This window comes from Cydia splendana, chromosome Z (genome assembly GCF_910591565.1).
Source record: "Cydia splendana chromosome Z, ilCydSple1.2, whole genome shotgun sequence".
Lineage (NCBI taxonomy): Eukaryota > Metazoa > Arthropoda > Insecta > Lepidoptera > Tortricidae > Cydia > Cydia splendana.
The window spans coordinates 29,172,134-29,198,552 of record NC_085987.1 but is presented as its reverse complement, the minus strand read 5'-3'; the positions used below and the strand labels follow the sequence as shown (position 1 = coordinate 29,198,552).

General features: G+C 34.2%; 2 protein-coding genes across 9 annotated transcripts in view; one reads left to right on the top strand and one right to left on the bottom strand.

The window, feature by feature from the left end:
* Positions 1-26,419, bottom strand: part of LOC134804747 (protein AF-10) — a 453,368-nt gene that overhangs the window by 86,549 nt on the left and 340,400 nt on the right. The gene's annotated exons all lie outside the window — the stretch shown is intronic.
* The window catches only part of LOC134804897 (ADP-ribosylation factor-like protein 5B), a 288,633-nt gene continuing 262,393 nt past the window's right edge, over positions 180-26,419 (top strand). Inside the window, exons 1-5 of one of the 2 annotated variants that reach the window (XM_063778211.1) lie at positions 180-542; positions 736-944; positions 2,848-2,973; positions 20,235-20,344; positions 20,902-20,955. In XM_063778211.1, the coding sequence (XP_063634281.1) occupies positions 497-542; positions 736-944; positions 2,848-2,973; positions 20,235-20,344; positions 20,902-20,950 (540 nt within the window). In that variant the 5' untranslated portion in view covers positions 180-496 and the 3' untranslated portion in view covers positions 20,951-20,955. Of the gene's footprint in view, positions 543-735; positions 945-2,847; positions 2,974-20,234; positions 20,345-20,901; positions 22,056-26,419 lie in introns of those variants that run through there. The other variant, XM_063778210.1, reaches the window with a different exon arrangement.

Genomic DNA, 26,419 nt, shown 5'->3' with positions numbered 1-26,419 from the left:
TGATTTACTTCAAGGATATTATGTATTACGTACCTATCTTACAGTGAAATATTTGATACATACAGGTAATTAAAAAAATATGAATCTTAGTAGATCTGGCGAATACTTATGCCACTTGAATGAAGTTGAATGGTTAATTCAAGTTATATTTTACTTATAAAATAGACCCCACATTACCTCTCTCTTCTCTTTTACCCGTGCCCATCCCATTCATTCACCTTGTATTTAGTTCAAAATGTCGAATTCGGAGCTGTTTGACGTGTAAATTATAACATATTTTTTCTACTAAAGTATGATTTAAGTACTCTAAATAGTTTTACTTCAAATAACTGTGACAAGTGTGAGAAAAGTCTCTAGGTTAGTTAATTAACGCAACATAAGGGCAAGGCAAAAGTGGCCCGATGAGTTTCAAATGTGAAACAAGTAGTTTACCTTCCGTGTAGCATTTTTGTCTTCTGCATACAACCCACCCTCATTTTGCTACATTCAGGCTGCGATGGGATTGCTAATTTCAAAAATATGGAGTCTCTTCGGGAACGAAGGTAAGTAATTATTTATCACACGAAATCTTTTATACTAATCTATCCCTGTCAAAACAATACTATAGTGTGTTGAAATTTATATCATATACAGCAACCAGCTAACGATGCTTGATATTCTCGACACGTTGATGTCGCGCCGAAGTCGTTCAAGCCCTTTTCACATATTAAACCAAGTTGTTTACAAACATTACAGAGCACAAGTTGGTGTTAGTGGGGTTGGACAATGCAGGCAAGACTACCATCCTGTACCAGCTGCTGCTGGGCGAGGCGGTACACACGCGGCCCACGATCGGCTCTAATGTGGAAGAGGTTGTTTGGAAAAACCTGCGGTTTGTCATGTGGGACCTAGGCGGGCAACAGAGCTTGCGCTCTGCTTGGAACACATACTACACTAATAGCGAGGTAAATAATATACCTAATTATGGAAGGAAACAGACCTAGAAAATTAGTCTGACCCTTTCATTTAATATTAAGTGACTGTGGCAAAAGTAATGTGCCCCTGATTATATTGCCAGCATATAACTACTACCATTATGTTTGTATACAGCATTGCAGTAATTTTTCTGCTTTTGCACAAGCAAAACTTGGTAACATGATATTACTTAACTGTTTGTAGTAGCCGTGCTATGTAACCTTCTGTTTTCTTGATATTACTTAACTGTTTGTGGTAGCCGTGCTATGTAACCTTCTGTTTTCTTGGTTTGAGTCCTTAAAGGAATATTGAATTATTAAAGCTAGTACCTGCATTTCAAAGCATTAAAAGTATATTCTGTGGACAGGTACTCATAGACAGTTTCACATAAAAGTATTTTGCTAGTAAATATTAAATACAATGTAGTACAAATAATTAATTTAAATCATGTTACAAGTTAGTTAAAATAAAAGTGATGTATATATTATTAAGTTACAAGCAAACATGCACTATGAAATTATAGATACAATGTGTGCAAAGTTCCTTGTTGTACAATTCACCCCTTGATTGACATAATGTAAGCCAAATTCTTTTGTGCCATACCTGCCTGATTTTACAATTCTAAGTTATATGTATAATGTTAGTAATCCAGTCGCTAGATTCCTTTCTTTGTTAGTATCAATCTTGTAGCCATAGTGAATGATACCTTAAAAGTGCTATATTTCAACTGCAATGCATGCTTTGCGATTGGGTATGAATATAAAATTATTTAAAATGTAAGTGGCTAATTTGGTGCCAATGCGATGTATGTAATTTTTAAATTTATCAAAATCTATAGTTTTAAAATGTGACTACGGGAGAATATACCTACTTGTTTACAACTTTTTTGCTTGAATGGAATTTTAAATGAGCCATAATATAAAATTGCTTGCAAACCAGCCACAGTTGGGTTTTTTAATAACTTTAATTCGACGTTTTTCCTGAAATAAAAATCCTAACCTTATGGTGTTGCAATCGTTTTAGGGTTTTAAACTATGGCTTTAACAAAGTGTTGAATGTTTAGATAAAAGGTTCCTGTTCCGTGTACAACTGTGTATGTATTACGTCCAATGATGTAAAATCTAACATCATGTTTACGTACAGTCTGGCGAGCCAATTCTGTTAGTAAAATTATAAATTATACTGCTAGGTACACTTTTTCTGGCACAATTATTGTAAGAAAGATATATTACTGTTCTCGCTACCTATGCTCCAGTGACAAGTGACTCTTGCCAGACTATAGTAATCTAATCTACTAATCTTCTTATCCTCTTAACCTCTTTATTATTATTATTAAGCTTTGTTTCCCGTGTTTTCTTTTTTTTTTTCTGTTGTTTTATTTAATTACACAGTCTCTTTTTGGGTAAAAGCCTCCTCCATCTTAAGCCATCTACTTCTATTCATGGCGATGCTCCTCCATTATTTTCCTGCTGACTGTATTATATCGTCTGCCCATCTTTTTCTTTGCCTGCCAACGCTCCTTTTTCCTAGCTTAAACCTCTAATCTAATGGAATGTAAACCACAAATATCTCAAAAATATGTTTTTAACCTCAGTTTTTAAACACTGGCTAAATTTACTATAAAGCAGTTATAAAAGAAATGGCGCCATACCATACTGTCCATAACTGGAGAAAAAAAACATAGGTTTAATTTGTTAATTATGTCGAAACCAATTGCAGTACTTATCTTTCCTCAAACACGTCGAAAGCATAAAAGACGAATAAGACATTCAACTTTTAACGCGCAAAGCGGTAGAAATTTTACACGTATCAGTAAAACATCAAAAATACTTCAAATGTTCTCTTAAATGTCTCATGGTCGGTGACGTTACCATATATATGTTGTGTGCACAGTTCGTGATAATGGTGATCGACTCGACGGACCGGCAGCGGCTGGGCATCAGCCGCGAGGAGCTGCACCGCATGCTGGCGCACGAGGAGCTGGGCCGCGCGTGTCTACTCGTCTACGCCAACAAACAGGTACCGTACACACCCTACTGAGGCCTCCCCCAGTGATGTCCTCAGTGGGTTGCCAAACTTTGTATAAACTCCAAAAGCAGACTGGCGGGAGATGGCGCAGGATCCAGACACCTGGCGTGTATTCGTGTCGGGGACCGAGACTCGGTGCACCTTCTGTTTTGTTTTGACAGACATATTATAATATAAAGTAACTACATAATATACAACGAACCAACCTAGGTTAGCTTTACAAAGGCTAGGCTCAGCCACTATTATAATAGTGGACGAAGCCCCCTTTGTGGAGCAAATATTCCGCTGTGAGGTTGGTTTTCATTATGCTTTTCAAATGTTAACATTCAAACCAAGCTGCCTAATGCTTTGAAATAGAGCCACCTTTACTTGTGATTCTTGAAAACATGGTACCATCAGATTAGACTACCAGTCACAAGTATTTTTACCATTGTTTAACAGCGTAATAAAAGGAGTTACCTATGTCTCTAGGTGTAGAATAATTAACTAGATTTTAACCTCAACTAACTCTGAACGCAAACTGTAAACATTTTTTTAATACATTTGCTCAAAAAGTGCTACTTTACGTAGCTGTTTAGCGTTCGCAAAGTTGTTTTGTGCGAACTAGTGCTTTTTACTTTTCCATCTTTCTTAAATTTAAGGCCCTACCAAAGCCGCGAATAGCGTTTCGTAAGCCACACCCGCTAGCTTCGTCCCCCCCGCTAGCACGCACACATGGAAGCGCTTCGCGGTGCACTTGAACTCCATCTAACTTCAAAACAGTTAACTACCATAACGCGTAACGCGGTCCGCCAGGCGCCACTTAAATTCGGACAGAAAAGAAATAGATGGCGTTGTTACTAATGGCAAATAATAAAATAATTACATATATTGTTGTAATAAACTTAAGACTACGTTTCCAGTTTTTATTGTTGATTTTTGGAAGATGCTAACAACATAGTTAATTGTAAGTATTATAAGAGTATTGATAATAAGAAAATAACACAAGAAAAGAGAGAAGATTATTTTTGGTAAAATATAAAAATATGATGAAAATAGATTTACTTGGGATTTACGGTCACTAAATGCAAATTACTACCTTATTGATATGGAATTACATTTTATTCATGTACCTAGTATAAATATATCGTATCTCCATATGTGTGTTCTACCGCTTGTACAATGATGGGCTGTGCTTTGAAAAATTGTTTGACATGATGCCAACGGCCGCTTTCTATCACCGTACCGCTCGCCGTCGGTAGGGTGTTCATCCTCACATTATCGCGCAGTGTGAGGCCCCTCCCGCGGACGCTCCCTGCCGAGGTTTTCTCCTGGAGCTCCATCAGTGTGGGTGTGGGGTTCTTCAAGAAAGGTATGTCGGTAACGCGATTGCTACAACCCTGGGGTTGCGGGCGTCCATAGGCTACGGCGAAAGCTTACCATCAGGAGGTCCGTATGCTTATTTGCCACCAACTCATTATTATTATTATTATAAACGATATTTTAGACTTCTAAGTACATAGGTATATACACCGATAGATAGTTAAATACTTTGGTCTATGAGACGATATCCTTCTATTCGCACCTACATTTTTCAAATGATCACGCCGAATTTAGCCTACCATTCGATAAGCATATATATGTCGTAGGCCGATCGTAAGATCAGGCAGATCGTAATGTTCCTGTGTAATGTTTTGACGATAGTCACATTAAACCAATACATAGGTAGGATAGGTTCGTTTGGTTGCTTCAGATGCCCGAAGGGCAAACTGCCCAGAAATAGGAGCCCGCGGGGCTCCGTCGACTCAGGGAACGAGTCAAAGATTTTCACGTTTCACGATATACCTAGGAATTTCACGATATGCCTGATCTTACGATCGGCCGCCGACATATATATGATAAATTTAATCATATTTCTTACAATCTCATACATATATTAGATTCCAACGGACACTTCTTAGTAACAAAAATAAGTAAAAGAGTAATTAAACCAAATCAACACATCCTGCGCCATTACATAGAATCAATGACAGTTTATAAATGGACGTCTAGAGCTAAACAAAAATGTATGGCAGCAGAATACATTTCTACGATGTTCCTGATGGTTGATGCTAATAACGCTTACTTATAATGTTCTTCAAAGAAAAACATTCATACCACTAACGACATACTGTTTTAAGCACTAAGTATCAAAATTGCAAACAGAACTGCGATACAGTAAAAACTTTTTTTTCCAATGACTTTAATTGTAACATGCCCAAATGACTTACGTCAAAAGTGAATAGCGTGTGAATAGCGAACGAATATAGAACGAATAGAGTCGCTATGGATTGTGTTTTCATATTAATTATTACATATTTATTTGATGGTATTGTATGAAATCTAGATGAGCACCAATTTACAATTAACTTTCACCGGCTTTCCCCATTGGAGTCGTTTATTTCTTCTTTAAAATTGATTATTGTTTTTTTTATAAAATGTTATTGACCGGAGCGTAGCGAAGGTCTACGTTTCGACTGGAGCATTTTGCTTTCGTATGTCCGGATGTTCTCCTCTACAGGTCGTAATTCTTAACCGAATCTCGTGAAATTTTGTGACTGGATTCTATGTCTAAATAATTTTTTTTTGTCCGTCCGGTTTTTTGATTTTTTTTTAAATGGCGGAGTTGTGATAGCTCGCGCCTAAACAAATAGTGGTATCGGTACCATACGAGTGTTTTCTTTTTGAGATATGTTTAAACATCGGTATCAACGTTCAAATTTCGTGGCACTTGGTAAGGGTCGCAAAAAAAGAAATACATAGGTATCATTGTTTTATTTATTAGTAATAAATAACATTTAATTTATTTTTATTCTTAATCGTACTTTGGTAAACTGTACATATATTTAAAGAGGTTTATATTCTTAATACGTCATAGAACCTCAATACTCATTTCATTATCCATTTGTAAAAAAAATTCTAAATGCCAAATAGGCAACAAATGTCAATGTCGCTTGCAGCTTGGGCCGCAACAATTGCGATTGCGCGGCCTTTCTTTGTTTTACCACCCTAATTAGGAAATGTACTATTTAGGGGCTTTTTTATTTACATATACAAAATAAAGGTTAAAAATACTAAGTGATTTGTTTGTATTTATTTTTCTGCCAACCGTACATTGCCACGAAATTTGAACGTTGATACCGATGTTTAGATATGTTTATAGATTAAATGGCCAAAAATTCAGAAAGTTTATTTCGCTGGTTTCGAAGGTATGGAGATATTTAATTTTAACTAATTTTAATTTGAGAAGGAGTAGCTAAATTTCGTCAACCCATCTAAGAACTATTTGGCTCAGTTTGTAAACGTTCGCTTTTTCTGTTTGCACAGAGGGTCTGGGTTCGATCCTCAGTAATTGTATGCTGGGATATTATTATAACTTTTTGTATTTTTTTACACATACATTTCGTATTGTTTTTTTTTTTTAATTTACTATATTTAAAGCTCTTATAGGACCATGTTATTTAAAGCTCTGCTCGCGAGGTCTACAGCTCACAGAGCCACTAGTTTGATATCAGGGTATGAATAACACAAAAATAGGTTTAAAGTAACTAAACTAAAACACGAATATTTATACTATGTAGACTTAAAAATACATTAAAATACTTAAACTAAAAGTAAAGGGAAAATGTATATCTAACTTATTTATAAATTGCGTATATGATAAAAACCTACAACTTAAGAATCCTAATTTATTTGAAATAATTTAAGTTTATTATTAACTGCCTTTTAGGCAAACATAAACAAACTTTCTTTTTTGGAAAAGTTATTGAATTTATTATAACAATCCTGTGATGGTTACTATATTCCCTTCTCTCTCTGGAACTGAAGTAAATATGTTTTCACCACACCAGCTCGGAAAGGCTTACTTTGCACTTCAAAAACTGATAGCAAAGTTGCATTTTATTCACATGTGAGGCAAAATAATCAAATGCAAATTTTGAGTTGTTTTCTTATGTTTGCTGGTAGAATTGACTTTTAAATGATGATTTTAGATGATAAATATTTAAAAACATTTATTTGGATTTATTTGGTTTGATTTTGTTTGATATTTTACATTAAATATTTGCTTCGGGTTGGTGTGGTGAAAAATGTTGTGTTTCACTCGGAGGCAAATTTTGTTTAACCCTCGTGCTTTGAAACCCTCGCAACGCTCAAGATTCCATTTTCGAACCACTCGCTACGCTCGTGGTTCAACTTTGGGATCTTTCGTTTGCTCGGGTATCAATATTAGCACGAGCGGTTAAACAACAACTTTGCCCCCTTGTAAAACAAATAACTATTACTTAAGTGATTGGTTTTACATTTGATGCTATAACAATTTTTACTATAAAATAGCTCTAACTGTTATACTCTATTCCGGTTCGCATTTTATGGCTTATTAATTTATGGAACGCGTATTGAATGTTTGTATTATCATAGGTATTTAAAAAAATCTATTAACCTAATATCAACTCATTCGATTTTTGTTCCTTGACAGCCTTTAAATGCCTAATATCATGGATATGTTTACACTATTTACGGCACCTTATTTCCTTGTAATAAGGCATAATAATATTTAACATATCCGTACGATGATACCTTATTGATACCCATTACGGCAGAATTTCTAACCTCAAAATCGTAGAGAAATCCCGCTTTTATAATGTTCTGTGAAGTGTCCGTGAATTTCTAATTACTGTCGGGACTTCCATTTCATACCTCCCATGTTTAGCGAGTGTTGGGCCAAACTTGTATGGGAGCGAAACATCATCCTTTGCCGCCTTTTTCTACTAACAAGATCTGCTTGACCAACTATAGATGTTGCTTAAAAAAAAAAGAATGTTTAATTTAAGTAAAATGAGCCAACTTAAGGTTTTAAGGCACTTTCCCTCCAGAGCCTATTATTTTTTTCCACTCAGTATAGTAGACAACCATTTCTTTCGACTCAGTAACCCAGGCGACACGTTTTGAGTCATCGCAACATACTAAAAAGCAAAATTTGTCAAAGTAATTAAATGTATGCCAAAAATACCGACAAATTATGTTGAAACAATGAATATCAAAACAAATGTCATAAAGCAATCATCATTTCTTTAATTGGCAACTTTAAGAAAGGGACAGATAGATTTAAGCCTCTCGCTCGGCACGTTTTTCTCATTCCTCCTAGTCAAGCTAAAACAAACTGTATAATGATAGTAACAGAGTACAGTGTATTACATATTTCACTTTTTCCACAGTATCCTGTCATTATTCATTATAAATTATAAATTAGGTATGTGAAATTGTACTGGCGTGCGGCTTTCAAACCTAAGGTCGCGGGTTCGAACCCCGAACCGTGTGAGTTTTTGTAAGTAGGGATCTTTTTTTAGTGGTACTTAAATAATTATAATGTGACCTAGAGTCCTAGAAGATACAACAAATAGGTATGAATAAATACTAACGAATAAAAGTTTTCGTAATATTAAAATAACATAAGTAATTATTTTATTAATACACATATTTCAATAATTTTAATTTATTTGCGTATGAAACAGACAAGATTTATTTTAAAATTTTAATTATTTTATTTTACGATTTATTTTTATATTACAATAAGATAAGCAAAAATAATATTTTTATAGATATTTTCGAAAAAAAAATACAAAAAGTTGAGGATGGTTCAGGTTAGAACCGAAGATCGGTCACTCATAGGCGACGCAATTTTCACTGATGCCTAATATCACACAGCCACCAATACATTACAACAACTGTCGAAATTTCCTAACCCGTTGTAATTGTTCAAAGAGTATATATTTTGACTTAGTTAAGCAAACACGCACACATGCGTAACGTATAGGCCTGTAAAGATGTCACCACCTGTAGTAGACCTCCGATTCCGTTACTACTCAATGGAGCTACGACTCATCGTTTATTGGATATGTAAATTTTACGTAATCCGGAGCGCTGCGCGATTTGACATAGGTCTTACCTCTTTGAGGCCCGACGGCCATCTAACATTACTGGCATAAAGGATGCACTTATGACTTTGACGCATGACAGAATGAGAAGCCGAATTGCGTAAAATGGGCGTTTTCAGTTGAATTCATAAAATCAAAAACGATGATAAATCCGTCGGTATAATGATAATAAGTAAATATTCTTTGCTATGACAATTAAGACGAGATGAAAACCTTTACTTTAAAGTGGATTATGCTGGATATGAATGTGTTTTCTAGTTGCACTGAGGTACTTAAGGAAAATGAAGAGGTAACTTTGGATTTATTTTCTATCGAGAAAATTTTAAGCATTCGTGTTTCGACTAGCATGAAATCTCTTATCATATAGTCAAAAAACATATATCCGAAAATCACATCTGTTTATTTCCGGGGCTAGCCACTGCCACCTTTCTAAGATCCTGTTATTTTGCGATGCACAGCCTTAATTCTGACCGTATTCGATACGTCCATACCAAATAGTTTGGATGTTCTAAAACTTTATATACAGTGAAACCTGGTTAAGTGGGACCTGGATAAGTGAGACACCTCTATAGCTGGGACTCATGGTGCGGTCCCGATACTTTAGCACTGAATTAGCTCTTGGTCTAAGATCCTACGATCCCGTTTCTATGGTCGACCTTCACTAATCTGTCTGACGGATGAAACTATGAAAATATGAAAGAAAATATGTTCCTGAACATAAAAAAATAGGGTTGCCTAAAGAAATCCGGTCAAGGCTATTTTTAATAAATTTTTGAAAGAATTTTTTTTTCTTCAAATTTCACCGATTTGTCTGACAAACGAAATAAGTTCATGTTTAAACAGGTGCGTTTTTATCGATAATTGCACTCATCTGTCTGACTTTCCCGAATGTAGGTTGAGGGAGGCGATGTCTGAGATACGCGTCATACTCGTGAACGGGTGCTGTTTGTGGAGACTGGTCTGAGTGGTCTGTTTAAGCTAACACAAGCTATTATACTTAGTAACTTTATTTTTACTAATTAATCACAGTGAGACGCCTCATTCTGCTCTCGTATGTTTCTTTTCTCTTAATGAATGTATGAATTATACAGGATATTGAGTCTTGGAGACCCTATACATCTCTAAGGATAACTTGATAAACTATATAATCTTATAGTTCTGACACCTAGAGACATTTACACCTCTAAATATTATAGATTTTTTTTTGTTTTGTATCTGTATTTTGTATGTAATTCGACATTAAGAGACCATATACATCTCTTAGTAATTGTAATACGTTAGATTGAATTGTTAGTTTTATTTTATAAAATTGTTGAAGTTATTATTTTTGCTTGTATGTAAATTCAATGTTGACGTGTAAAAGTGCCCTTGTGGCCTATTTGCTGAATAAATGTTGATGTTGATGTTGATGTTGACGCTTGAATTATACATCAAAATGTTGGTAATTTTATTGCGAATACAGTGGCATAGGGTTGCCTGCGAAAATCCGGTCACAAATAAGGATTGCCAGGCTTTTAAGTAAAATAAGAAGGGAAGACTTTTACCGATAACTCATAAACGGCTTAACCTATCAAGTTTGTTTTAATTTTGTTTGAATGAGTTTTTTAAGCACTATATTTATGATTTTTTTCATATTTTTTGGATCAATGGTTCAAAAGTTAGAAGGAATACCCGTATTTTGTTCTTTCTAAATTTTTATTTCCAAAACGGTTAACTTTATCAAAAAATATTGTTTGCAGACCCCTATTTATTTTTAAAGACCTATCCAACGACACCCCACACTAGGGTTAAAACGGTAAAAAAAAATCACGTACATTTTGATTATTTCAAAGCGATTATTTCCGAAAACATTCACTTAATCAAAAAATGTTATTCTAAGACCTATCTAACGATATCCCACATCGTAGGGTTGAAGTGAAAAAAAAAAACTCACATACATTTTGTTTCGTAACAAGCGATTTTTTTCGAAAATGTTTACTTTATCAAATAATGTTTCTTGAACACTCTTATTCATTTTAAAAGACCTATCCAACGACATCCCACACCTTAGGGTTGAAACGAAAAAAAAAAAAACGCCACACATTTAGTTTCTTTCGAAGCGTTTAATTCCGAAACTTTTCACTTTATCAAAAAATGTTTATAGAAAACCCCCATTTATTTTCAAAGACCTATCCAACGACACCCCACATTATAGGGTTGAAACGATGTAAAAATATTCACACACGTTTTGTGTCTCTTAAAGCTATTATTTCCAAAAATATTCACTTTATCAAAAAATGTTAGGTAGTAGTTAGATAGGTATTTTAAAATAAATAGGGGTCTTAGAAAAACATTTTTTGATTAAGTGAATGTTTTCGGAAATAATCGCTTTAAAAGAATCACAATGTACGTGATTTTACCGTTTTAACCCTACAGTGTGGGGTGTCGTTGGATAGGTCTTTAAAATTAAATAGGGGTCTGCAAACAATATTTTTTGATAAAGTTAACCGTTTTGGAAATAATAATTTAGAAAGAACAAAATACGGGTATTCCTTCTAACTTTTGAACCATTGTTCCAAAAAATATGAAAAAAATCATAAAAATAGTGCTTAAAAAACTCATTCAAACAAAATTAAAACAAACTTGATAGGTTAAGCCGTTTATGAGTTATCGGTAAAAGTCTTCCCTTCTTATTTTACTTAAAAGCCTGGCAACCCTTATTTGTGACCGGATTTTCGCAGGCAACCCTATGCCACTGTATTCGCAATAAAATTACCAACATTTTGATGTATAATTCAAGCGTCAGACAGATGAGTGCAATTATCGATAAAAACGCACCTGTTTAAACATGGCAACCACATAATAGTGACCGGAAAAAGATAGGCAACCTAGTTGATTTATGTTGTACAAGTTCTATACTTTCCATTGGAACTTATTTCGTTTGTCAGACAAATCGGTGAAATTTGAAGATTTTTTTTTATTAAAAATAGCCTTGACCGGATTTCTTTAGGCAACCCTATTTTTTTATGTTCAGGAACATATTTTCTTTCATATTTTCATAGTTTTATCCGTCAGACAGATTGGTGAAGGTCCGATGTATGGGGGATCTCCTACTATCTGTTAGTGAGATAAAACGAGCCTCTGTAACTGGGATTCGTTTTTGTGATTTTATAGTCACATTCACCTCTATAATTGAGACAGAGAGTGTATTTTACCTCTTTTACTGAGACTATATTTATAAGATTACATTTTCCTACTTGTTTTTAAGAATTTTATAGGAATTGACCTCTGTATCTGAGATATCGTCAATCTATGACCTCTCTAACTTGGACTTTATTGATCAATTTCCGTATTCTTACTAACTCTTAGTCTACCCACAAATTCCGCATTTGCTTAATTGTGTCTAAACGACTTAAAGTTTCATTTAGTTACTAGCTGAAATCTTGATAAGTAACACGAATAAACACCTTTTCATTTAATAGGTTTCTAAGACGCAATAAAGTCCGTATAAAATTTAAATTGAAAAAATATATCCTTTGGAGAATCATTCAAAATAAATTTAAAGAAATATCAACAGAAAAATATCAATGTGGTATATACAGACTTCAAAAATATTTAGGGACAAGGATTATTTTACCTACCTTATTTATTTTTAAAGATAATTACAAAATACCTTATTAACCACCTCCATAACCGAAATATATCCTCTATTCTCACCTCTATTAATGGGACCCTCTGTAAATGAGACAGAAATGTATTTGTACCTGGCTAACTGGGGTGTGTAATGTTTAATATAATTATAAAAAAACTATCATACATTTGTTATAACGCCATTTGATATATTATTGTATGTTATAATGTAATTTTTATTATATGTTTCCTTTATTATATAGTGATTTCATCTAAACTGTCATTGATATAATGCATAATGTAATATAATTTTCAAATAGTATATAGACATGTTTTATAATGACATTTGTTATATTAGGTCCTTACCTATGAAATTGGCGTTTTTGTTCATAGATATAAGTCTGATCCTAGTTTTTTTTTTTTTACAAAAGTACATACACAATTACAATAAAACTACAGTGCACTCAATAAACAACGATTTTACATACAATTAATTGTTATTTTTTATTGTTAAGTGTTCAGAATTAAGCCTTGAAAATAGGTCTTTTCATGTGCTGTCGGTTCGAGTATTAAAATTACTTATATTTTTCTAATGGTACCAATTTTCAAGAAATGGAGATATTGAAAACATACCTTAAAGGTGTCAAAAATTACTGGAAAAATTTTGTTTGGTTTGAATTAGCCATCAAAAAAATATCCGCAAAATTAATTGTATGGAAATTCGTGTTTCGTTGAAATTCTCCGAACAAAACGCCAATTTCATAGGTAATGACCTAATATTATATTTTTGTATAACGTAATACTTCATACAATTTTATCAAGTATAAATACATTTATCGTATAATATTTTTTGTCATATTTCATTTACTGATAACGTAAAGCATAACTAGTACGCAGGCCTACTGCTTTTGCTAGCTATTTTATTTTAGGAAGGTCGCAGTTCTAACCTAACCTAACCTATTTTTTCACGGTTTTCGTTCTGCGGGGGCCGCAGTTCAAACCTAACCTAAACCACTTTTTTGATAGAATATTTTATTCTATGGAGGGTCAAAGTTCTAACCTAAACTAAACCTCCTTTTGTTAGGTAGTTATTCGTTTGTGCGGAGTCGCAGTTCCAACCTAACCTAACCCATTTATGTCATGCAACTATTATGCTACATAAATAATTATGTGATGTAACTCGTTATAACACATAATATGCTTTAGAGTATGTAATAATTATGGCAATGTATATTAGACGAAGTGTAAATATACCTTATGACCATTATACCAATAATAACATTATGTATACTGCTAATTAGGTATTACGGTAGTATGCCATTTATTACGTAATTCAAAATAACTATATATCAAACTATAGCATATGAAAAGTAATTATAACAAATGTACTGCACCCGGCTAACTGAGAGCCTGGGTAAATGGAATACCTCTTTAAGTGAGACAAATCTGCTCGTCCATTGAAGTCTCACTTATCCAGGTTTCACTGTATTTTTATTTTGCCATTGGACATTTATTACGTACAAAAAAGTATTGTTACATGATATAAAGTAAATATTTATTTGTTATTATATAAATAAAACGTTATAAAATACGATGTTTCACTAAATCACTTTTTTATTATTTGGCTGAATGGAACTATCATTGCCAAGTTGGCTGTCGTTAACAGAAAAAAATAAAAATTAAAAAGTAAAACCGGCGCCCGCCATTTTCACTTGAAATTTGGTTGTATCAAAATAATTACCTATCTCAAATTACAACTGTAAGAGTGTTTTTGTATTAAATTAGTTAATGTGTTAATTTAGGCAATGTAAATCAACGCTGAACGTAGTTTATAGTGCTGAATAGGGTTTCTGATTTCTCGACCTTTTTTATTTCTCGAGGCACGGGAATTGTCGACCAGGATTTCTCGAGTATCTCGAGAAATTTTGAAAGTTTCAAAAAACATCATGTTATTTTCAATTTTTTTGCTTTATTACAAATCAGACTCATAGGAGTCGTAGGTAAGATCAATAATCAAACAAATGACAAATTTATAGCTACCAAAAACTGCACTTAATAATCAAAATTCAATAACAAAAACACTAGGTATAGGTGCAGGCGTGCTCGCCGGCGATGTGATATTATGCTATAGTGTATTTCTTTAGATATTTAACAAAATGTAAATAAAGCACAGTATGGTATTTTATAAGGAAAGAATATTCAAGTTTTTCTAAGTAATATGAATACGTACTCAACGTAACCTCGAAGCTGCTTACATTGTGCTATTTTGCTAATAGGAATATATCAAGATGATTTGATTTATCAATAGGTAGTAATTTAGTTTTGTAATATTTTGTTATTACATAGCCATATAATTCGTTTTTTAGTGAAAAAAGAAAATAAGCGATCTTGGCATGTATTTTTAATGAAAAACACTTCTGAAAAATTAGTCACGACAAATATATAAGAATTATTGTAAATCATATACGATCATTTATATCATTTTGCTTTCATAAGTCACGCTTACTAAATTTTTAAGGCGTTTTTCAATAAAAAGACACGTCAAAATTGTTGACCTTTTTCTAATGCTAAAAAAACGCTTTATAGTAATAAACCTAAAACGAGACAAATTATTTAGACATGTAAACTTTACATGACTTTACTACCTTTACATTGTAAAGGTAGTAGTTTAAAAGTAAAATGGATTAACGCAGTTCTTTATTTGGTTGGTTGACTAATAAATGTGTTAGGTAGGTACCTGAAAATGTAAAAAAAAACATAGTTAACATTTATTTAACTGCTTAAAGAAATACGCTATAGACACATCACGCAATTTACGCGTGTTTCTTGTTACTTATCACAAGAGATTTATTTCTCGAGTTCTCGAGGCATTGAGATTTTTTTGGCGAGGCATTGATTGAGAAGTTCAAGGGAAAATTCGTAAATGTTAGTGTAATACTCATGTTACCAATATTTGTATTATTGTGATTTTTTCGCAAATGTATTAAAAAACGTCGTTCAATGTACGTGTGAAAGTGTTATTATTTACTTGTCCCGTGTCTTATATTCGCCTACGGCTCATAAAAGATCTCGGGACTCGTAAATAATAACATACTTTCCACACTTGCATTGAAATGTACTAATCTCTATTTGGTAAAGTATTCCAGGGTGGCAGATACCTTTGGTTAAGCGCGTTATTTCATCTGCTACTATTAATTAATAGTACAACGACGCAATATTGGTTTACTTTCAAGATTGTTAACACTACATATTGCTTAGAATTGTGGATGTACATACTTATGATAGCGTATACAATAGGAGGTACACGTACAAACGTAAAGGCACGTTGTGTATATTGATATAATTTAAGATTACAGCATTACCTAAATACCTACAATAAATTGTGAGCTTGAATCTTAGGCTACATATGGATGAAAAAGACGTCACCACGATAATTTTCAATCAAATACAAACAGAGACTTAAATATACAGCTTGGCATGATCGCTCGATATTCATACGAAAGTTACGAACACATATTTGGGCCGATTTTTATTTAGCTGTAGATTTTTTTACGTTACGATTTTGATAAAAATTTGGTAAGATTGAAGAGCTCCTCATTCTGGACGGAATAAATACGAGATCCCAATTTGAGACAAAAAATGTATTTAATTCTCCGTTGAGTTACGAGAATACCATAAGTTTTCGTAACTCATAGGAAAATTTTGTAGGATAGTGACTTAATGACGAAACCAAAATTACGACAAACAAAATCGGCCCGTTTATAAATACACAATCAACTATTGGATATTAAATATTAACAAATGAAGTATGCAGGAGCATGGTTACCTTGACCTGATATTGTCGAGTTATGTAAAATGATCTATTGTATTTAAGGTGTGCCTCCGATGTAAAAGTTGTTATTGATAGTTTCTTTCTATTGATTAGACAGGGAAACAGGACCGAAGAATATATTTCATTAAGTACCCTACCTAAATAGGTTAAGATATTAAACACCTGCCGTAGGTACAGTCGAGGACATAAATATGTATACATTTCTTCACCTTAACCCATTGAAATAAGGTGAAAAAATGTATACATATTTATGTCCTCGACTGTACCTGTAAGTAAATATACAATATAGCTGCATACATTCCCCTGCGAAATCGCATCTAGATTTAAGTTACATATACAATTTTGTCATTCAAATATGTCGAATGATTATCTGCTTATGAAAAAAAACAGGGTTACGTCAATCTGCAGGATCAAAGTACCATCTCAAATAGACCAAGATGTGCAAACAAGCATCAAACATCAAACATCAACATTTATTAAGCAAATAGGCCACAAGGGCACTTTTACACGTCATCATTGAATTTACATAATTACAAGCAAAAATAAAAATATAAAAGGCACTTGTTAAATGTTAGTGCGACTTCATTTGTACTAATAATGGTCCTTATCTCAGTGCAATAAGGTCTATGTAGGCTTGTTAAGTTAACTTATCGACCTCGAAGTTGTTCTAATCATTTATATATGTACTAGCTTTTGCCCGCAACTTCGTCAGCGTGGAATTATTAATTTAGGTAGGTAGCTATTATTTTATTCAATCTGCGTTTTGTTGATTCCCCATACAAACTTCAACCCCCCTTTTCACTCCCTTAAAGGGTGATTTCTTGAATGAAAACTACCCTTTGTCCTTCCTCGGGACTCAAACAATCTCTATAGTCTATACCAAATTTCATCTAAATCAGTTCAGCGGTTTAAGCGTGAAGAGGTAACAGACAGACAGACTTTCTTTTATAATATTAGTATGGATGTGTGTATGTCCAAGTTTAATAACGACTGTCAAATCGATACGATTAGGATATAGACAAGTGTATATTGCTAGTGATCAACTGATATATTTAACATAGTAAATTGGTGGGCTAGCTAATAGCAAAGACATATGTAACTCTGTATAAGATGAATAAAGTCTAAGGAAAAAACGTGCCTCGGAAGTCAAGAAAAAGTCATTCTCGGGCAGATGGCGCATACACCTTTGGCCTATCCTCGGCTAGATGGCGGTGACGACACCGTTTCATATTTAACAATTTTAACACTTAGGTATCAGTGAATGAACATGGGTCAAAATGATATAAAAATAATAAAACCATTTATCCATATATATAAATTGTTTCGATAGTTTTATACGTTTTCATTTTGAGTTGTAGTTGTGTGTCGATAGATGGCAGTAAATTTACTGTGTCTACATAATTTACTATGACAGGACCCCTCTATACTATCTATTCTCTTTGGTAATACCTAATGTAAGGTCCCATAGATCTTGTAAAAAACGGCGCTTTTATCCACTTTGAACACCTCTACGATAGATAAAACTCTTTATGAACAAATCCGTATGATGGCACTGATTTTATTTTGAGTAATAACTTAACCTTGTTTATTAGAAGGAACGGAAAATTAAATGTAAAATCGTACACCCATGGGTCGCTGCAGCAACAAAGAATAAATAAAATGAATATAAAGAAAAATGTATAAGTAAATTTAAAATAGTAGTTGATAGCGATAAGGCAGGTATTTAGCGACCTTGTGATACGAGATAAAATAAACAGAAATACATGTGTCTGACGTCTTGCCGCTGTCGACATTGTATCAGTGTATGTATTAGCGATGACGTCTTTATACGAACATACATTTTTTTAATAACTATTCTACAATTTACCTGCTGGACTTATTGTTGCTTTCATTATCTAAGTATGGAATTGAAAATGTATCATCATATTCTTAACATATGTCACAAGCAATAGTTAGGAAAATAACATCCTGCCCTAATGCGCGCCGGCGCTGGCCATTAGGAATGAGCCTTGAATATCGTTATGTTTCTGCTGCCCAACTACTTTCAACACGCAGTATGCTATCCGCCAAAGCGTAGAGAAATATAGTAAGAATAGAGTGATAGTCGTTTTGGTACCAAAACTGAAGTATGGAGTGAGCACTCTATGTATTTTTTTCTTATGGCCAAAGATAACCACGCTCTACAACCAGCGTAGTAACAAAGTTTTAGTAATTGAAAATTCTAACCTCAATAAATTAATACAACATAAGAAGAAAACGGTCTTCAAAAATATTTGTTCTATAAGGGTTCCATACAATGGCGTTACAGTCTCGTTTACTTCTGACAAATGAATAGTATAACAGATCCAATATTATAAATGCGAAAGTGTGTCTGTCTGTCTGTCTGTCTATTTATTGCCTCTTCACGTTTACCTAAACCGCTGAAATTTGGTGTACAGATAGTTTGAGTCCCGGGGAAGGACATAGAAGACTTTTTATCCCAGAGCTCACGCCTTAAGGGGGTGAAAAGGGGGTTAGAAATTCGTATGGGGAATCAATAACTGCTGAACCGATTTAGATGAAATTTTAATGTAGGTGGCGCTGTACGGCTACGTTTATTATGCGGTAACTCTGGTTTTCTAAAGTTGATATTTAATAATTGAGTTATTCCCACTAGTTACCACCAAGTTCTTACCAGTGGTAACTACTGGGATTTTTTTCCCACCTTTTACCACTGGTAACTCGAGTTGATGGTAACTAGTGGGATTTTTTTTCCCAGTAGTTACCACTGGTAAAAGGTGGGATTTTTTTTTCCCAGAAGTTATCACCTAAATATTGTTAGAATTCAATACTAATAAAAACAGTATAAATAGTATAGTATAAATGTAGCGTGCTGTAATAAATAATAAAATATTAAAACAGTTTTACCTATATAGTTTTACCTATAATTATAATATTAGGTCCTTACCTATGAAATTGGCGTTTTTGTTCATAGATATAAGTCTGATCCTAGTTTTTTTTTTTTACAAAAGTACATACACAATTACAATAAAACTACAGTGCACTCAATAAACAACGATTTTACATACAATTAATTGTTATTTTTTATTGTTAAGTGTTCAGAATTAAGCCTTGAAAATAGGTCTTTTCATGTGCTGTCGGTTCGAGTATTAAAATTACTTATATTTTTCTAATGGTACCAATTTTCAAGAAATGGAGATATCGAAAACATACCTTAAAGGTGTCAAAAATTACTGGAAAAATTTTGTTTGGTTTGAATTAGCCATCAAAAAAATATCCGCAAAATTAATTGTATGGAAATTCGTGTTTCGTTGAAATTCTCCGAACAAAACGCCAATTTCATAGGTAATGACCTAATAAGATAAATTTAATCCGGATAATAAGTTAATTTCGACTTAACTAGAATGAGACTCTTCTATTTTAGTTTTTACACTTATACCGGTAAAACTGTTTTAATATTTTTGATCACTTTTAAAGCAGTTTACTGAATCACTAACTGACACATAATTATTCATTGCATCACGCTACATTTATACTATACTATTTATACTGTTTTTATTAGTATTGAATTCTAACAATATCTTGGTGGTAACTAGTGGGAATAACCCTAATAATTCAGTAACCACAAATCAGTGCCGTACAGCGCCATCTTTTTCAGTTGTCTAACTTTGGTTACATACCCCTTTCACAAAGCTGTCAATGGCTTTTCCATGTAAAAAAAGCCATGTAAACAAAGCCATTGACAGCTGTGTGCGTTAGAGGCAAACAGTTATTACTGGTCACCCTATGCATTTTTCCGTCGCCTAAGATCTACGGATGGATGGATTACATGGTATATGCTATTATTTTAATTTCAGGACGTGAAAGGTTCAATGAGCGCAGCTGAAATATCCGAGCAACTGGATCTGACGTCTATCAAGCAACATCCATGGCACATACAGGCGTGCTGCGCGCTCACCGGAGAGGGGTAACTTTTCTTTTTATACTGATTGATATTCACTCAATAGGATCAAAATCTACCAATATTTTACTTTTGATGTCACTACTTCTACGTCTAGTCTAGATGTAAGATTAGTCCCACGGGTTTTCCCAGTACCTTGAATCTATGGCACGGTCTTAAAAAAGGCCGCACGCTGGACGGTATTTGCGGTTTGGTCCTTACGTAAAAACATGTGAAAACGGCATTGATTTTGAAATTTAGGTACACGAGCTTTTCTCAAAATGTGTGATTTTTGGACCCGCCAGATTCAAACTCGAATATTAGTTTGTAATGTCACTAGTGCGTCGTGATAAGACTACCACGACGGCCTTAACAGTGTATAACTGACATATTCGCTAACGTCTGCGTAACTTACTTTCTATGCATCTCGCTCGTACTCGCATATTAGTGCAGTGTCAAACTGGTGATAGCCGTACAGATTGTAACTTCCGTATATGTATAAAATATCCGCCTCGGCTTACCTGACCTAAGTAGAGAAACGGTTTCCTAGTACCTTCAGTTCATAATTGTCATTTCTGTTTCAGGTTACATTTAGGGCTCGAGTGGATCGCGAGTCGGATAAAAAAGAAATGATAGGCTCTGGTGAAGATGATGCGTTATATACTTATATTGTTAACTTTTAAATTACTATTAAAACCGGATGACAGGATTCCTTACGTAACGCACGGGAATGGTGTCTAAATAAGGGGATATAACAAAGAAAGCCAGACCCATGCATATAATTCTCAAAGGGTCCATATTGGGTTGCATACAAGTTTAAGTCATATCTTTGATGCGCATAACAACTTGTGTCATAATCATTATTGCGCATACAAATGAAAAGTCATATTATATTGTGTCATACATTTTTAGCCATAATATTTGATGACATACTCAGCAGTTGTCATATATTTTTTGTGCATATAGGTTTTGATTATAATGAATCAAATGTCATACCAGCTAAAAGGATATTTATCGATATTTATAATGTTTTTACGTAACTTTTTGTAGGATAATAATTTTCAACCATAATGGTTTACATAAATAATTTAAGAAACTAATTTTAGCCTCTCGACAACTTCTTGAAAAACCTTTTCCCTAATCTCCGTCCAAAGTGTCCAAACACATAATTCGACGGAGCCCCGCTCACGCGGGGCTCCTATTTCTGCATAGTTTGCCCTTCGGGCATCTAAAGAAACCTAACGAACCTAACCTACCTACTATGATTACTGATTAGTTTCTTTTATAAAACCGTTTCAGGAGAAACGGTCCTACTAGAGGGGGCTCCTCTTCGATCTCCTCTTTTATACGGTCTTTGTGTGGTTATGATTATGACTAAAGTAATATTTGCTTCATAGGTTGCTCACAACCATATATATTTATTATTCAAGCTTTCTAACATTTATGAAAAAAACATATTATGACCACTAAATATATGACTTAATTTTTTATGTCTATATTAATACTATGCACTGCAATACTTCGAACGAAAAATAATTATGGATTTCAAGCAGATGACTTAAAATTTTATGCGAATTAAATTAATGACTATAAAAATTATGACAACTCATTTATGACAAAACCCCAGTTATGCTCAGGAATAATTCTGACTAAAGATTTTTATGACTTACAATTTTATGCATAAAGTGTTATGACAATTAAAAATATGACAAAAGTTGTTATGCGACCAGAGGGAGTCCCATTCTCAATTCTTATATCTTGTGCAAATAAAATATGTTAAGTTTGTAATGAAAAATTGCCTGTTGTTTTCAACAGCATCACTGGATACGGCGTAGGATGTCGATAAAAAATTCGGACATTTTAATAATGATTTGTTTGGGTTTAATCTTTCGTCGAAGTGGAATAATGCATCTATTCCACTTCTGCAGCTTGATCGAAAGTTTAACACTGAAGTTCTGTGTAGCGCAAATATGACAGTTATGCAGTTGCCATAAGGTACATTTTGATACCTATGCTAAGCCAAAAATGTAAACCTGTTAATGAATTTGAGATAAGTTTCTGTCAACCAGATGTAGGCCATCAAATGCAAGGACCCCAGCGATAACAACGAAGCTGACCGCAGTTGTCGTTGCCGAAAACAGTCAATTATTCTTAATCTCGGAATGTATAAATACTAAATAAATTTAAATTTGTGATATCTCATTTTTTATCAGATTTATGTTTCTATGAAATTATGCCAACAAGATAATTATTTGATTGACTACTCCTATCCTAGGGTCATCCCCGCCTAGACTGAAGTTAGTGATGTTTTTAAATTTTATTAACAGGCCATAAAACACGAGTTTTCTATAATGAAACGAGCATTAAGGGTTTTTATAGACGACTGGTCTGGCCTAGTGGGAAGTAACCCTGCCTATGAAGCCGATGGTCCCGGGTTTGTATTCCGGTTAGGGCATTTATTTGTGTGACCACACAGATATTTGTTCCTGAGTCATGGTTATTTTCTATGTATTTAAGTATTTATATATTATGTATATCGTTGTCTGAGTACCCACAACACAAACCTTCTTGAGCTTACCGTGGGGCTGAGTGAATTTCTGTAAATTGTTCTATAATATTTATTTATTTATTTTATCCTTTCTTATTTTGACACTAATACCATAAATAAATATAATATTATGCTTCCCATTAAGGTCTAGTTTCCCCTCTGGGTTGGAAGGTCAGATGGCAGTCGCTTTCGTAAAAACTAGTGCCTACGTCAATTCTTGGGATTAGCTGTCAAGCGGACCCCAGGCTCATGAGCCGTGGCAATAATGCCGGGATACCGTGAGAAAGAAGAAGCTTCATTTTTATTATGTACCTATGTAACCTATGCCCGCTCGTCTTCGTCCGCTAAGATGCTATTGAACTACTCCAAGTCCTACCTACCATGGAACCCCCTACTAATATTTTAAGCCCCCTTTTAGCTTAATAATACTGGGATAAAAAATAAAAAAGTACCTATCCCGTCTTACGGGTCTTACGAGTTAAGATCCGGAAACCAGCACAAAACATCGTGTTTGTTCGGTATCGTGCTGGGACTGCAGACTCGCCGCGATACAAGTCTCGTCTCGTGCGACAGTACCTACGGTTCATGACCCCTCGGTATAAACTGTGTTGATGAAGCACTTTTAGTAATGAAGAAAGGAACAATCCTAGGTAGTAACCCTGAAATCAATTATTTTACGGGAAATTATTGATCAAATATTAAAAATAACATGCTTAACTTTCATGTGAGAATGATTACATAAAATTAAAATAATATACACCTCATGTAACTTCGAAGCAACTTTATTGATAAAAACAAAGAAAGAAATAAACAAACATAATAAAACTTATTATACCTGTGAGGTTTGGAATCTTGTTATTGGGTGACTAATTAATTACTAAATGGATAAATGTTTTGGAGAATGACTTATCTGTCAGTGAAATGTTTATATTGATGAAATCTACATTTGTAAAGCAAAGTTGTACAATTTATTTATTAATATTACGCATCTGTTATGATTAGCAATATTTTGCAACTTAAGTGTAATGAAATAAAAACATCTATTGTAATTATACAATTTTATTTCAATTAGGAAATTTAAACAAAATTTGTAAATAATAGGAAATATCCTTATGTTTTGTCTTGATTGTTCTTAGATAGGTACAGATAAGATAATACAACAAAAACATCACACAATACCTAAAAACAGAGTGATTACTACAAAACACAGGGTTCTTAAAGGCTTGAATAAACCATAAGTTATTTAAATGAAACATTTCTTATTTTCTCCATTTATAATATTTAATGAGATGTCACTTATATTCCTTTTTTTATTTTCCATATTGATCAATATTTATATTTCTATCCTCAAGTTGTCCAAAACTGCCGCCAAACACCAAAATATACACCGTGGGCTCGAATAAACCGACAGATTTTAAAGGTGTATTCTTGACCGCATTTAGAGACTAAAAATGTCATTACAAACTACAAAGTTTTCTGAAATCTGTCTTGTTTTAGATATAATGAAATGACAATTCCTGTGAGAATTTGTTTCTGTGATAAGTGGGAAAACGCCTTTTTGGCTGCAACGCTGCCACGATGTGACTTGGTTTAGCCATACCTACATTAAAGTTTTAAAGGAAACTCGCAATATTTATCTGTACCTAAATAAAAAAAAACTTATTTCTTGTGTGCAGAAAACATACACACAAAAAAAAATTTTTGGCGACCCTGTGCAAAAGTCTAATAGCATTTTTTGCCCCTCATGACCTCGGGAATGCGTGGTTAAAATATGTCGGGTTACTCGAGCCCACGGTGTATTTATCGAACGAGCGAGCGAAGCGAAGTGACACGGCTGGCTAGGGGCATACGTCCCGGCATGTTTTTGGGCGTCCGCAACGTCGCGCGGGTGCACTGAGCTGGCCCACGCGCGCGGGTGAATTGTAGGTATTCGTAAACCCGCTCGCCCGCTCCGTGCACACGCACGACGTTGCGGACGCTCTAAACTGAACTAACAGATGTTAGAAAAAAAACCGGGCAAGTGCGAGTCGGACTCGCGCACGAAGGGTTCCGTACCATAATGCAAAAAACGACATAAAAACGGTCACTCATCCAAGTACTGACCCCGCCCGAAGTTGCTTAACTTCGGTCAAAAATCACGTTTGTTGTATGGGAGCCCCACGTAAATCTTTATTTTATTCTGTTTTTAGTATTTGTTGTTATGGTGGCAACAGAAATACATCATCTGTTAAAATTTCAACTGTCTAGCTATCACGGTTCGTGAGATACAGCCTGGTGACAGACGCACGGACGGACAGCGGAGTCTTAGTAATAGGGTCCCGTTTTACCCTTTGGGTACGGAACCCTAAAAAGGCGCGTAACTTAAATTTTCTATGGGACGACAACCCCTCGCGACTACAATTATTAAATTTGCCGCTCTTTTCTACTGTCGGAAATGGCTTGACAGAGTATAGTTTGTTACGCAATATTTAACTAAGGTATATTAATTGGTATTACTTAAATTAAATTAGGTAAACGTGTAGTGGAGGGTATTATATTTTATTCATTAAGTACATTATGAGCAGGATCGATCCAGGGGTTATGGAGCAAGAAGAGCCTAGAAGGCCCAAAAGCTATTTATGACAGGTCTTGTTATTCCGACCATCTTCTTCGCTAGAAGCGCGATTTCAGCCGAAGGGTAACTTAAATTAAAAAAAAAACAAAGGAGAGGAGTTACGTCATCTTTTTTTTGTATGGGATTTTTTTTGTTGTTCAGAAACCAATCGTCTGTGGTATTAAAATATACCTCAAATAATACCTAATACCCTCATGTCTAACCTCAACAAAGCAATTTAGAAAATATTTACATTTAGTTCTTTTTTAATTACAAGCCTTTATTTAGTTTCACCTGACCGTTGTCTGTCTGTCGGTCTGTAAGCAAATCTTGCAAGTTAAATTAGACCCACTTCCCGGTTTCCGATTGAGCTGAAATTTTGCATGCATGTATAAATCGGATGAGCTGATCTGATGATGGAGACAGGAGGTGGCCATAGGAACTCTGTGATGATACAACGCAACCTAATTGTGTTAGGGGTTTTTAGAATTGCCTCGATGAGTATTAGTTTTCTGTCGTAAGAAAAGTACAGTCAGCGATAAAAGCTTGTATCAAAAATGAAACTTTTGCCAAAAACTTATTTTTATTTATTACAAAGTCTGATAATGCCGATCGATCCTTGGGACATCGATCTTAACCTGAGACCCCTTAGACATAAATCCATTGACGGTTACTTTATGACTACTACCTACCAGATACCACTTTTATAACTCCAGAGCCTGTCCTTCAACCCCGTAATAATTTAATTTTAATAGCAATGTCTCATGATTCACACAGTCGAACGCTTTTGTTAGTTAAGTCACAGAAAATGCCAATAGCATTTTTTTCCCTTCCCATGCCTCAATCAGTTCAAGGATCCAAAACAAAAAGGAAGTCGAGAATAAAATACCTCACAGTTCTTTATATACATATATATATTTAATACTTTGGCATGCATATTCAAACAGTTTGGTACCTACAT